Below are 15,367 nucleotides of genomic sequence, written 5' to 3'. Positions count from 1 at the left end.
TTCCCCCTCTCTCTCTGCCTGCTTCTCTGCCTACTTGTGATCTCTCTCTCTCTCTCTGTTGAATAAATCAATAAAATCTTTAAAAAGAAAAAAAAAAGATGCTTTTAAGAAACAACAGCTGGGACGCCTGGGTGGCTCAGTGGTTAAGACCTCTGCCTTTGGCTCAGGTCATGATCCCAGGGTCCTGGGATCGAGCCCCACGTCGGGCTCTCTGCTCAGCAGGGAGCCTGCTTCCTCCTCTCTGCCTGCCTCTCCACCTACCTGTGATCTCTGCCTGTCAAATAAATAAATAAAATCTTAAAAAAAAAAAAAAGAAACAATAGCTTTCATATATTCCAGTTAAAAAGCTTTAAAAAAAAAAAGCCCAAGAAAAATAGTAACAAAAATATTAAAAACATAGGGAGATACTTAAGAAGAAATAAAATCTGGAGAAAACTATAAAGCTTTACTAAGGGACCTAAAATAAAATTTAAAAATCCCAGGCAAAGATATCTATTGTCCCTAAATGGATAAATACATAAACATAAAGGCATTAGTGTTACCAAAACAATTTGAAAAAAAGAGATATAAAGTAGAGGAATATACACTCTTAGAGTAATAATTTCAAAATTCAGTAAAGCTACAGGGTTCAAGACAATATGGTGCTGAGGCAAAACCAAATAGGATGATGGAACAGAACTGAAATACCAGATACCAACCCTACTGTAAGTAACGCTACAGTATATGATAAAGGAGATTATTTTAAATCACTACTGAAAATAAGACTTAGTTAAAAAATGGTACTGGAAAGATCAGTTAACAATTTGGAAAAATCTGGAGCTCTCAATTTTGACCATGTATCAGTAAGTTTCAGATGGGTTATAGTTAATGTAATCAGAATTGAAAAACAGAATAAATCCTATTTGATCATTTCTGACCTATAAAAAAGGTAATTTCACATATGGGGCACATGTATATATGTGTAGATCTGTGTGTATATATGTGTCTATATCTGTACATATATGTGCATGTGTATGTATATACACTATTACATATAGACTATTACACACATATACACTATTTTAAATCCTCTGTATTAAGACTGATTACAAATTCTCTGGTGAAAAGTCTCTTCCTAGGGAAGAGACTTTTAGTCCTAGGGAATAAATCACTTTTAGGGAAGTGAGAAGGCGGTGTGAAAAGGGAAATGCATGAAGATTAAGTTCTAAACCCAACTTAAGAACATAAGTCTCTGATCAGCTGTATATCTCACACATTGACTTGCTAAAATAAACATTTTCCACACTGTGTTTTCAGTGATCACTACAGAGCAAAAGTATATGTAGGAGATTTAGGATAACTCTGAAAATAGTAACTCACTTACGGAGAAGAAAATTTATTAAATGATGGATGAGTAATAAAAGAAATTAGATTTCACATGTGTTTGTATCGAACACTCCTGGGAGAGAAGAAGCAATAATTAGGAAGCTGGGTCAATTTTGGTTCTTCCAAGTCTATTTTATTGTCTTCAATATAACTGAATAAATTTTTATAGAAAGAACATAAATCTTGCAACCATTTTAAAAACTACCACAATTTGATGTATCACAGAAATATTTATTTTGTTCATATAAAGTATACTGTTAGGTACACCCTATCTGTAGGTAGGAATTGTGGGTAGTAGCACTCTTAAAGGAAAGAAGGGTATTTTACTGGTTACAAAATAGTGACAATTATGATGTCCCTTTGCTATTACCGTCTGTAGCAGATACTCTTATTAAAATCTTACATTCATTTAGGTGTCTTTGTTATATGTATTTGTAATGTTCTTAAGTTTAGATATATTTTTATATGGCAATGTACAGCATTAAGAAGGGAAGGGCTCAAGTAATCTAGGAATGGTCAGATTATACTAAGAAAAGTTTACATTAAAAAAAAAAATTCAGGGGTGCTTGGGTAGCTCAGTCCGTTACTCTGCTTTTGGCTCTGGCCATGACCCCAGAGTTCTAGAATCAAGCCCCGCACTGCGCTCCCTGCTCAGCCGGGAGTCTGCTTCTCCCTCTGGTGCTCCCCTCAGCTTGTGCAGTCTAATGAATAAATAAAATCATTTAAAAAAATTTCAGAGTAGTACCTCATGAGAACAAAACAAAAATAGACTATCACAAAGTAGACTTAGGAATACATCTGTTTTACAGTCTAGGAAATTGTTGCATCCACAAGAGCAATAAAATCCTAGCATAAGGTTTCAAATGGACACATTATATAGAACTGAACTTTAAACTGTTTATTTATTAAAGTGGAATTTTATCCCAACAGCAGAATATTTATTGTAACATCCCTCAGTTCAACCCCCAACCCTTTGGGACACATATCACATTAATCATGGAGGGGAAGGGAACCCATGATAGAAACCACAAGAGTTTATAATCAGCATGGTTTGTAAAATTGCCTAGAATATTTATCAGGACAAATTACTTGAATTTTCTGAGCCTCAGTTTTGTCATCTATTAAATGCAGAATTACTGTAAGGAATTATTATGTCTGAGTAAGTACCAAGAACATTCTGATTGATATCAGAAGCAGTTGTGATGTGCCTCAACATTTCCTTTTAAAGCTGAGTGTCTAAATATTGGGTCAAAAGTTCTAGGTCCAGGGGCGCCTGGGTGGCTCAGTGGGTTAAAGCCTCTGCCTTCAGCTCAGGTCATGATCCCAGGGTCCTGGGATCGAGCCCCGCATCGGGCTCTCTGCTTGGCCGGGAGCCTGCTCCTGCTTCCCTTCCTCTCTCTCTGCCTGTCTCTCTGCCTACTTGTGATCGCTGTCTGTCAAATAAAAAAAAAAAAAAAAAAAAAAATTAAAAAAAAAAAAAAAGTTCTAGGTCCATGTTTCTTAACCTCAGTGTTACTGACATTTTAGGCCAATCAATTCTTTATTGTGGGAAGCCGTCCTGTGCATTGTGAGATGTTTAGCATCTAGTGGGTTTACAATCTTGAGGATTTCTATCCACTAGATGCCAGTAACAACCTCCACCCAATGCCAGTCTCCCAGTTAACAACCAAAAATATCTCCAGATTTTGCCAAATGTCCTCTAGGAGGCAAAAAGTCCACAGTTGAGAACCACTATCCTAGATAATGATTTGCAAACACTGGCTTATGAAGATGAGAATGCTAGCATGAGTGTATTATTTGTATGTTAGGGCCAGAAAAAAGAAGGCATAGAGTACCAATGACTTGCCTACATGCATTATTAATCAGTAACAGATCTGAATCTAAAAGCTAGGTTTCATGACTCCTGATGTCCTTCAGTCAGTCACTCACTGCTGCAATGCTCATAACAGTGATGAGCTGGAAACAACCTACTACATGTGTATCAGTAGGTGAATTGATAAATTATAGATGCTCATGTTAGATTATTCAGAAGCCTAAAAATTAATGAAGCACATACATACATTAATGTGGATAAACTTTAATGTATTAAAAGGGCAAATGTTCAAGGATATATATGGAATAAGTTCATTTATTTAAAAACCTACAGAACAATACTATATATTATTTATGGATACACAAAGATGTAGGAAAAAAGATACAAACATACATCGTAATGACAAATATTAAATTCATGATAGTGGTTAACACTGAGGAAGGACATAAGAAAACTTGGTTGGGGAGGGTACACAGGCCTCAATTGTATCTATACCTTTTTCTTTTAAAAAAGGAAGCAACGGGGCGCCTGGGTGGCTCAGTGGGTTAAGCCGCTGCCTTCGGCTCAGGTCATGATCCCAGGGTCCTGGGATCAAGTCCCACATCGGGCTTGCTGCTCAGCAGGGAGCCTGCTTCCCTTCCTCTCTCTCTGCCTGCCTCTCTGCCTACTTGTGATCTCTCTCTGTCAAATAAATAAATAAAATCTTTAAAAAAAAATTTAAAAAAATAAAAATAAAAAAGGAAGCAAATATGGCTAGAGATTAATATATGGTAGGGGCGCCTGGGTGGCTCAGTGGGTTAAAGCCTCTGCCTTCAGCTTAGGTCATGATCCCGGGGTCCTGGGGTCAAGCCCCGCATCAGGCTCTCTGCTCAGCGGGGAGCTTGCTTCCCCCTCTCTCTCTGCCTGCCTCTCTGCCTACTTGTGATCTCTGCCTGTCAAATAAATAAATAAAATCTTAAACAAACAAACAAACAAACAAAAAAGATTAATATATGGTAAAGCTAGTTGGTGGGTACAAGATACTAATTCTTCTTAAACATTTAGCTGAGGAATTTAATAAAATAACGTATTTTAGATAAAATCCTCAGGAATGAAGGCTATGGTATCAAATTAGAGCTAAGGCTTCTTACGCTTACAGTGTGACAGGCACTGTACTATATTCTAATCACAACTGAATCAAACAGGTAGATCAGGTCCATTTTACAAATCAGGCAAATCAGGCTCAGATATTGGGCAAATTCTGTCCATCCAAGGTTAATTAACTATTAAGTAGGTGAAGACTTGAATTCTAGAAGCCTAGAATTCTAAACCTCAAAGTCTTTTCACACATCATTCCTGAAGCCCAGAAGGCTCTTCACACATTCTGCTCTCTAACCTCACTCAGATTTCTGTTCAGAAGTCACCTCTTAGAGACATCTTCCTTAATCATCCAAACTGGGGTGCCCCACTCCACTCATTCTCTATCCCCTCACTTGGCCTTATTTTACTCTAGGGCACTTACCACAACCTAAAATCATATTTTATCTTTACTAGTCTACCTGTTTACTGTATGTCTCTATATCCAGAATGTAAGGTTCATAATATACTATTATAAGGTTCACAAGAACTGGAGCTTGGCCATATTTACTGCTGTATTTTTAGTGCCTGACACAGGCAATAAACAGTAGGTAATAGTAGCAATATTTACTGAATTACTACTGCTGATACTCATGTTCTCATCTATTTTGTTATACATTACCACTCTATATAAAAGGAGTAAAGAGGATTCTTAGTTATCGATGCTAAAGAAACATTTGCTAGTTTTTAAGTAAACAAAAACCAGTCTAAGTATTTATACAGTAATAAAATTTCTAAACTTACCTCTATAGGAGGATAATAGTTATAATTCCAGTACCAAAAGGTTCTAGGTAGATAACCCCTGATTAAGTGGTGTTCTGGTACAAAGGGATGAAAAGTTTCTTTTCCAATGGTATCTCTGGAATCTCCCGCTTCTACATTTATAATTTCCATGCATCTGCCCAATGCTAAGTCTTCGATGGAGGAACTATGTGTACATTTGTCTGTTTTAAATGCATCAACAAATCTCTTCAAGGCTTCTTTGCTCAGAACATATCCGGCTCCTCCACTCATGTAGCCCTGCTTTACATAGGGCTTAAATCTTCTCCCAAAGTAAATGGGTTCTTCAGGGTTGTATTTTGAGAGAAGCCATCTCAAATTTTCCAGGATAACATATGTATCATCATCTGCTTTCATAAACCAATCAGCATCTTCTAAATAATGATCATGAACATACTGAAAAGCTTTAATTGTTTTCCAGTATAGTTGGTCTCTGCCTTCTCTGGTTTTTAATCCCACTGCAGGGAAGTCTTTATCTTCTTCTGAACTCATAAACAATACTTTATTACAACGTTGGGCCCATGTAGCTTTGACGTGTTTGGCCTTTTTCTCTAGATTTTGAGGCCCTGTCATAACCCAGCAAAGAATTTTAACCTTCTGATAGAGGTTTTCAGCGATGTCTGTGTTCTCATCTATTAAACAAAGAATTTTTAAGTTGTATTTGCATAGATGTAAAATTCAAATAAATTATATTGATGAAAAATTTTCTTCAACAATTTTAAAACCCCCCTTCTATTTACCTTTCTACCATTAGTGATTTAACTGAAAGAAAGCAAAAACTCAACCTAACATGAACTGACATTCTGATTTACTGGTTTCATGTCAGTCTTATCCACTGCAGTAAAAAGAATTGCCACTATGACTTAAAATCTTACTATTTGAACTGTGGTTGACCAAACAGGATCAGCATCACTTGGGAGCTTGTTGGAAATGCAGCATCTCAGGCCCCACCCCAGACCTACTCAATTTGAATCTGCATTTTAACAAGTTGTCTTGGAGATTGGAGATTGGGATACATATGAAGCACGGTCTTAGTCTCTGCTTTTCACTTCATTCTACAAAGGGTTCTCAACAGAACATTGACAGGAATTTCTTGCAGTTCTAAATAAACTTCTGCAGGACAGGAAAGACATGCTGCTGAAAAAAACGTTCATTTTGGACTCCACCAGAGTTCACTGTTAGGAATCTATACAAGCACCCTAAGGTGGCTTTAAAAAAGGCTTTCATGGGGTGTCTGGGTGGCTCAGTGGGTTAAACCTCTGCCTTCAGCTCAGGTCATGGTCCCAGGGTCCTGGGATTGAGCCCCGTGTCGGGTTCTCTGCTTGGCAGGAAGCCTGCTTCCCTTCTCTCTCTCTGCCTGCCTCTCTGCCTACTTGTGATCTCTGTCTGTCAAATAAATAAACAAAATCTTAAAAAAAAAAAAGAATTTTAAAAAAGGCTTTCATGATGACCGCAGTTTGAAGAAGAGAAGTTAATGCAGAGTTGAGGTTACTTTTGATAGTAACATATTTCATTACAAAATGCAAATCCATCAGTCAGAAACAGAACAGAAGAGGTAACAGTAGTATTTCCAAGACTGTCTAGAGCAATGCTTTTCAAAGTACTCCTCTGAAAAGAAATAGGGAGCCATGCCAGAATATAAAACACCATATTACTTCTTTCATTAGGGAAGTCTTGCTATATTTCCAAGAAAGTCCACTTAACTAAGCAGTGAGCTTAAATAAGTTACATCCTGGTGCAATCTCCTTATCTGGGTGCAGACTGGTAATAAACAATTCAGATTGTCAGACCAGGAGCATATACTGAGTACCACTGGTTTAAAGGAAGAGTTCAATTTTGAGATCCTAGATCATTGCTTGGTGAAGGATCAATTCTTATTTTCAATAGTTAGAGACCTATACGTTTTGTAAATAAGCTAAAAATGAATTACTAGAAAAATTAATAAAAGAAATATAAAATACAAATTCTAATTCTTAGTTTTGGATTTAGGCAAAATTACTCTGTTAAATTACCCTGAAAGTTTCTAACTGCGGAGTCCCAATTTCAATACCTATATAGCTGTGGACCAGCATAAGTCTGTAAAACCACACTTTTTATAGTAATGTTCTAGGCAGAATCCCAAGGAAGCATATCCTTAAAGTTAAGGTCAACCAGTGAGTTACAAAAGCTTTGTCCTGTGAAAAATTAACAACTGGAGACATAAATTTCTAGTCCACTAAAAGAGAACTAATACAAGGTTGGGTGAGGCTTGGGCATGGAATTTTCAAAAATATTCTCATGTCCCCCTGAAAAATCAATAATTCACAATTCAAAAACAGAATCACCCTCCAGACAGAGAACATTCACATTTCATATACTTCAGGAGCCCAATCTTTTGGCTACAGATAAACTAAATACTGGATGCATAGGGAAAATGGTAGATGCAGGAATTCTCAATGTTTCACTTTGAACAAGACAACCTTCTCCCCACTGCTGGAATTTGGTAAATATTGCTTCTCATTTTGTAATTATTCATTGATTAACTACTTTGTTGTAGGCATATGCTGGCACAAGAGATGAAAAGATGAGTATACCATATGTCCTGCTACAGAAGAACTCAGTCTTAGAGTGGACCTTGGCACACAAACCAGCACTTGACACACACTAAGAGAGATACTATAACAGAGGTATGTAAAAGGGTTCAATGTGCTGCAGAAAAAGAAAGCAGAGGCCGATAAATTCTAAAGAGTGTGGAATGGGAACTTGGCTGGAACAGAGAAGGGGAGATAATGCAAAATCAGGGAAAATAGAGATAATGCAGAAAATAGAGGTCTTTAAATGAGTAGATGCTCATAATAAGAAAGGACAAAAGGTATGGTGAAGTTTGGTTGAATGCCGGTACATGGGTATAACCGAAGGCCTCAAATAGAGGAAATGAACTGAGAAAGGAAATCTGAAAAATGGTAAAGAAGTAGAATGCTGGAACTTATGATAAATGGGATTGATTGGTAAGTGAAGGAAAACACCTACCATGACTTCATAGTCTCCAGCTTAAACAGATGTGGACCATCAAGCCGGACAAGTAGGTACCTAAAATATGTGCTTATACTGACCTGATACAGCCTACTAGCAGAGAAGCATGTGCCAACTAGCCCTTTAGCAATCCAGAGCAAGGCTACAGAGCAAGTGTCCAGTGATCAAGCTGCTCTTGATAAGAATACAGAGCACCTACTCAGAACTGGATCAGTTATATAAACACTTAAACATAACATGACATAATTTGTAACAGTATGCACATGCTTGCTAGTTCATACAACTCAACCAGGATGTATGTGGTACACTTCATCCCTCAGCTTCTTCTCGAGAGGTCAGAAAGAAGTAATTTACTACCAAAAGATAAAAGAAGCAATTCTGTAACCCAGAATTCCAATTGTTTCCAAGCTGCTATATTCTTTAGCATCAAATAAATCACATTTGCAGAAATCTTTGAATTACTTTAATGTTTTTTTTTTCACAATGTTTGGAACTGGGCTAAGATAAAGACAATAAAGAAGAGATGAAATCAAAATTATGGGAATCGATGATATCACACATACAATGAAATAGCCAAGGGACAGAAACTTGGAGAAAACCAACATTTTAAATGTTGGCTCCTAGAGGACACAATTGAGAACATCAGGTATAGAGGTAGGTAACAGGTATAAGGTAAGAGAAAATGGAAGTCATTATAACACAGCCTTAGTTTCTACCTCCCTAGTCTTTTATGCCTCTTAAAAGGTGAAAAGATTAGTTAATACTAGTTACTAATAGAAAAATAGTTGAAAAAATATATATAAATTGGGATTTATATATACCTCTTGAGTTTCTCTAGAACAAGACTAAGCAAAAACTAAGACCAAAACAATAGCAAAAACATTAAAAACACAAAAACCATGAAAACAAAAGCAGAGTAAATAAATAATTTTAAAAAATCTAATCTGAAAAGTTTTGCCCTCCCCCAAATTACATTTTCGGAACTGTCTCTATTTTAAAATAAATTCAAAATTAATATCTTATTCCCTAAATAAATCTGGGTGTTAGCAATTTCCTTCCCAAGGCAAACCAAGCAAGGTCATTAAATATTGGGAATTAAGCTCATTTTAATAAAAAAATATTGTGTATAACAAAATTCACATAAATAGCTTTTTCCAATTCTCATAACACTTACACAGACTGAAAAATACGGTTTCTGTTTACTTCTTAATAAAGTGAACCATACCTTTATGTTGGCTAGAATCTGCATTGAAGTTCATCTGTCCTTCTAGATGATTTTGTCCATTATCATCTGCGTGCCTAGCATGAGGATCATTATGAAGAATATTAGGCTGGGTATCACCCTGTTCTCCCAACAAAATACTAAATAGCTGAGAACATAAAACAAATCCAATTGCTGATCCACAAAGGAAGGTTAAAAAATTCAGCCAAGATTTAGAGGCCATTTCCCGAAAGTGTATTTCTGTAAGAAAAAAATTAGCAGGATGTTATAAATTAGAAAGCAATATACATATCATGAGTAAAAAACTTGGTAACTTAAAAAAAGAAACACAAAAAACACACACACAAAAAGTTGATTACTTTTAACCATATGGGAAATTTACTTCCTTCCATATAAAAGAACATTTCTGAGAGTATTTAAAACTTTCATCCTTTTAGTTGCCGCTAAAACACACCCTGTGGACAGTTCAATAAAACAGATGAGTAATAAGTTAGAAAATCATTGTTACGGTGGGGCATGGGTAAATAGAGTAAAAAAAAAAAAAAATTTCCCACCAGGATCCTTTGTGAAACCAAGCCTGCTTGCCATGTTCTTTTTCTTTTTTGCTGTCAAAATACTTAAATTTACCTTTTTTCTTTTTTATATTACATGGTACATATTACACATAAATTAATATGTATGACATAATATCCCACAAGGTATTATTACTATTATCATTAAAACAAATGACATAAGCGGAACAAAAATCGTGAGGAGGACACAGAGAGTTTGTGTTCTAAAATCATTTTGTTGTCCAGATCTGGTGAAAGTACTAATGCTAGACTTTAAAAGACTAACAATGTATAATGTAATTGCTAGTATAATCATTAAAATAAACAGTTAATGAATATATAACTAAAACAGAAAATGTGAGTAAGATAATCAAAAACAAGATAAGGAAAAAAGAGCAGTGGATAAAGAATAGATGAAATAAACAGAAAACAAATAGTAATATGATTGATTTTAATGTAAATATATTACCAATGACGTTAACGTAAAAGACTGAAAACTCTAATTAAAAGATAAAGATTGCCAACCAGACTAGAGAAAAAAATAAACCCAACTACATGTTGCTTATAGGAGACACACATTAAACATATTAGAAAGTTAGGAGCAAAAGGATGGAAAAAAGGAAGTAAGCAATTATCAGAATAAATTAGTGGCTTAACATAGTTAACTTTCCTGACATTCACCAGGCTCTACATTTTTTATTTACATACTTTTTTGTGTTAATATTTGCTAGAGTAAAAAACTTTTATAAAAAAACTCCATATGACCTTTCACTTTACCTCTTTTAATACATGTTTAATATATGTCTATTTAATAAAAATATATTTATCCTCAAATCTGTAAGTAAAATTGTCATGCCATGGAACTACACCATGCTCATCTTATATCTCAGATCTCAGGCCCTCTCTTCAAGTTTGAGAAGGATGACCCCAGGGGGAAGCTGAAGTAAAGGAAAGAGAGTGTGAGCAAAGTTGCTCAGTGATATGGGAGATGTAAATTACCCACATGAAACTGGCGGGCACTTGTTTACTTACTTCCTTTGCTCTATCTTAACTTACATTCTAAAGTTCAGAAGGGTGGGCCTTCATGGGTGAAGAGCATATATGTCCCACTGAAATCCCCTATAAAATTACCCAGAGGAGGGGGCACCTGGGTGGCTCAGTGGGTTGGGCCGCTGCCTTTGGCTCGGGTCATGATCTTGGGGTCCTGGGATCGAGTCCCGCATCGGGCTCTCTGCTCAGCAGGGAACCTGCTTCCCTTCCTCTCTCTCTGCCTACCTCTCTGCCTACTTGTGATCTCTCTCTGTCAAATAAATAAATAAAATCTTAAAAAAAAAAAAATTACCCAGAGGAAAAGCAGAAATAAGATTACCCAGTCTTGTTGCTATTTTCCCTGAGAGGGGGTCTCAAATTCTCCTTTGCTGTGTCATCTTTTACCCATTTAGATTGGTTTTTAGTGAAATCCTTACACCCAAAAGGTGTAATCTGTAATTACAGGGAAAATATCCCTCCTGGTTTAAGTGATTCTTTTGAAACTCTAAAGACCCTGAAGATCATTTGCAAATGATATAATCTGATAAAGAGTTTTTAATATCTGAAATACAGAAATAACTTATACAACTCCACATCAAAAAACCCCATATAATCTCGTTAAAAATGGGCAGAGGACCTAAAGAGATATTTTTCCAAATAAGACATATAAATAGTCCACAGATACATGATAAGATGCTAAACATCATTAATCATCAGGGAAATGCAAGTCAAAACCACAATGAGCTATCACCTCACCCCTGTCAGAATGACCAGAATCAAAAATGCAAGAAATAAATAACAAGTGTTGGAGAGGATATGGAGAAAAAGGAACCTGTTGGTGCAGCCACTGTGGAAAACAGTATGGAGGGTCCTCAAGGAATTAAAAGTAGAATTACTATATGGTCCAGTAATTACACTACTGGATATTTATCTGAAGAAAATAAAAAACACTAATACTAAAAGATATGTGCACCCCTATGTACATTGCAGCATTATTTACAACAGCCAAGATATGAAAGTAACCCAAGTATCCATTCGTACATGAATGAAGATGTGGGAGACACACACACACAAACACACACAGAGGAATATTACTCAGTCATAAAAAAGAATGAGAACTTTCCAAAAACATGGGTAGATCTGTAGACCTAACTCAGAGAAAGACAAATACCATATGGTTTCACCCATATGTGTAACTTAAGAAACAAAACAAGCAAACAGAAAAAAGAGACAAGAAACAGAGTCTTAAATACAGAGAATTGGTGGTTGGCAGAAGGAGGCCAGTGGGGGATGGGTGAAACAGATAAAGGATATAAAGAATACACTTACTGTGATGAGCACTGAGTAATGTATAGAAATGTTGAATCATTACATAAGAAAAAAAAAGCTGAAGAGAACTATTCGAGCATCTGGAATTCTTTAAAATAACAATGTATATTATTAAGAATTTACCCACAATAGAGGTAATTTGAAAATCCCATAAACTGCAAACTTGAAGCCAAGAGAAGTGAATGAAAGGTAACATAACACCAATTTTCTTATGGTAAATGTAAAAAGATTAGAGAATAAGACTGAAGCAATAAACCTGAAGGGAGGCTATTAAGGTAATATTAGCAGACACTTAAACTGAGATATCATCTAGGAGCCACATTGCAAGTAATTTCCCACATCTTCTGATTCTCTGACAGTCTGCCTTCTAGCACACTTATTTTCTTTTTGTACTGTATTTTCTTCTTGCTGTGACTTTCCTCACCTTAGTACCAGATACAATCACTTCACAGTCTCAGAAGGGCACAGTCCAAATGAATTCTCCACTGCTACAGACTCTACTACTCCTGGCATTAGAGGAGAAAGCAACAGCCACAGAAAGCACAATGACTGAGAAGGGGAAGGACTTCAAGACAGTGACTATCAAGTAAGCAGTGATCCAGCTCCGGTAACTGTGAAAACTAACCTGCTACCCTGCCATTTTCTAAGACATTGAGTTTCAGAACAAGTTTACTTCTGCAGCCTGGAGGCTTTAGTGTTTGTAGGAAACCAGTGACATTTTATGGTTATCTTAGCTGAGGTAGCACTTTTTAGCAACACACCTGTTCTGGGGTGAGTGGAAGAAAACTGACTTCCTGATGTTAAAACAACTTGTTTTTAGTTAAGAAGTATCTTGTGATGCTGTTGGATGGCTACCATCCCCTCACCCTCCTCCTCCAGAGCATTATCAACCAACATGTGCTGGCTTATCCCTATTGCTTTTACCTCATCACCTTCCAATTTCAAGGACTCTTGCCTTATGACTAAATTTCCATTTACTCTGATTTTTCTTTCTTGTTCCTGGTATAAAACAGCCATCTCATATGGGTATAATGCACCCCAAATCTTACTCTGAGTTTTGGCAAAAATCAGCATCCTCAACTCTTCAGATTCTTTTTTTTTTTTTATTTTAAAGATTTTATTTATTTATTTGTCAGAGAGAGAGAGAGAGAGGGAGAGAGAGCAAGCACAGGCAGACAGAGCAAGAATGGCAGGCAGAGGCAGAGGGAGAAGCAGGCTCCCTGCTGAGCAAGGAGCCCGATGTGGGACTCGATCCCAGGACACTGGGATCATGACCTGAGCCGAAGGCAGCTGCTTAACCAACTGAGCCACCCAGGCGTCCCAACTCTTCAGATTCTTAACAAGAGTGCTGAAGTAGATCAGATTGGAGAACTGTATGACTAAGTTGCACATTCCGGGGGCTTCTAATATATTAATTAAAATTAAGTGGAGGAAAGTTCTCAATATTAAATGTTTTCCAAACCCAATATAAAATCAGAATCATTTGAGGAGCATTTTAAAAATAAAGATTTTCAAAAAAATAAAATAAAATAAAAAATAAAAATAAAGATTTTCAGGCTCCACAATTGAGATTTCAGTTGCAAAAGAAGTGACGGTACAACTAAAATTTGTAATTTTTACTTTATTTTTTAAGGGACAGCTTTGTGTTATTCATTGTAAAAAAGGAATCAAGCAATATAGAACAATGTGAAAAAGGTAAAAATCACCCCAAATCCCACCACTCAGAAACAATTAATAACATCTTTGTAAATAAAAGAGATGGAAGGAGAGATAACTGTGGCTACCAGTTGAGCCCTGTATCAAGAGCTTTATGTGAGTTAACTGTAAACAATAAATGTGGGACTATCAATCTCATTTTACAGGCAAACTCACAGAAAGGTAAGTAACCTTCCCAGGGTCACACTAGCAATATGATTCAAGAAGTCAGATTCTCAACCATTTTACTTGACCATTTTACATATACACTTGCATGTATAGTTTTTCAGAATGAATGTTAGTCATGCTATTTTAAAGATTTAACGTATTAAGTTAGATTTACTTGAATGTATAGGAAAAAAGGGAAATGAAATGAATCTAAATGAACTTTGAAAGTCAGCTAAACATTTATAATATGACTCCTCTCTTCTAAATGATCCTTCAAAAGACAAGAAAAAGACTATGAAAAATATATAGCAATAGTAGGCCCTTTTTTAAAACTACCTTTTAAAATTTTAGATAGTTCCTATTAATTTCTTGTTATGGGAAATGTGGAAATCAGAACATATATACTCTCCCCCACACAATTTTTGTGAACTATTTTTATTCTGTAAATTTTGCATAGTTTACATTCTATAAATTATACTATAATTCCCATGACTGCTTAATCTTGAGCATGTATTAAATTGGATTCTAAGCTCATTAATAGTCCTTTCATTACAGCTCCTTTATATGTGAGTTCTTCATTAATGTCATGTTTTTGGCTGAATTTCAGCAAGTAATTTTTGTAATAGAGCTCATTGCTGCTATATTCTAAATTCTTGCAGGCTTGAGACTGTCTACTACTGTCTTTATATATGAAGCACAACTTGACCAAGTATAAACTCTGTAAATATTGATCCATGGTCCTCTCACATGGGTGCCAGAAAAGTCTGAGGGCAGATTGATCTTTTATCCTTATAGATAAATGTTCCACTTCTTTTATGCTTCGTTTTTAGTCAAGCCACTAGTCACTAATATCCTCTGAATAAGACTTTAATACCCTTTAAACATGAGATCATGTCTTCCTCCAATTTTTAGGCTTTTAGAGAGTCAATGGAATTCACAATAAAAGTCCCTAAAATCTGAGGCTTTCAGTGTTCGTTTTTTTGTTGTTTTTAAATTTTGGTACTCCTGCCAGAGATGTCAGTCTACCATTCAAAATGTTTTCTGTATTATACTATTCATTCACTACATTTACATATTCAACATGTATTTCAAACCACATTAAGGTGATTTTTGATGGTTTTTTCCCTAAAAGACTTTCCTTACAAAACTGAGTGAATTTTATATAGTGATACAGCGTATAAATGCTTACAAATATACTATACGAGGCATTATGTTTAAAACTTCTGTTTTTCTCTGATCCTCACAACTGTAAAACCTGATGGTAGTATCTCCATATTACAAATGAGG

The 15,367-nt window shown here is 35.8% G+C and overlaps 1 protein-coding gene across 1 annotated transcript in view; it reads right to left on the bottom strand.

The window, feature by feature from the left end:
• The window catches only part of LOC111147376 (core 1 synthase, glycoprotein-N-acetylgalactosamine 3-beta-galactosyltransferase 1), a 33,893-nt gene that overhangs the window by 3,051 nt on the left and 15,475 nt on the right, over positions 1–15,367 (bottom strand). Inside the window, exons 2-3 of the mRNA XM_022503381.1 lie at positions 9,312–9,548; positions 5,039–5,706 (exon numbers count right to left, since the gene is read on the bottom strand). Of these exons, the coding sequence (XP_022359089.1) occupies positions 5,039–5,706; positions 9,312–9,548 (905 nt within the window). The remainder of the gene's footprint in view (positions 1–5,038; positions 5,707–9,311; positions 9,549–15,367) is intronic.

This window comes from Enhydra lutris, unplaced genomic scaffold (genome assembly GCF_002288905.1).
Source record: "Enhydra lutris kenyoni isolate GAN:26980312 unplaced genomic scaffold, ASM228890v2 scaffoldscaffold16, whole genome shotgun sequence".
Lineage (NCBI taxonomy): Eukaryota > Metazoa > Chordata > Mammalia > Carnivora > Mustelidae > Enhydra > Enhydra lutris.
The sequence above is the reverse complement of the archived record's forward strand: the minus strand, read 5'-3'. Positions and strand labels throughout refer to the sequence as shown.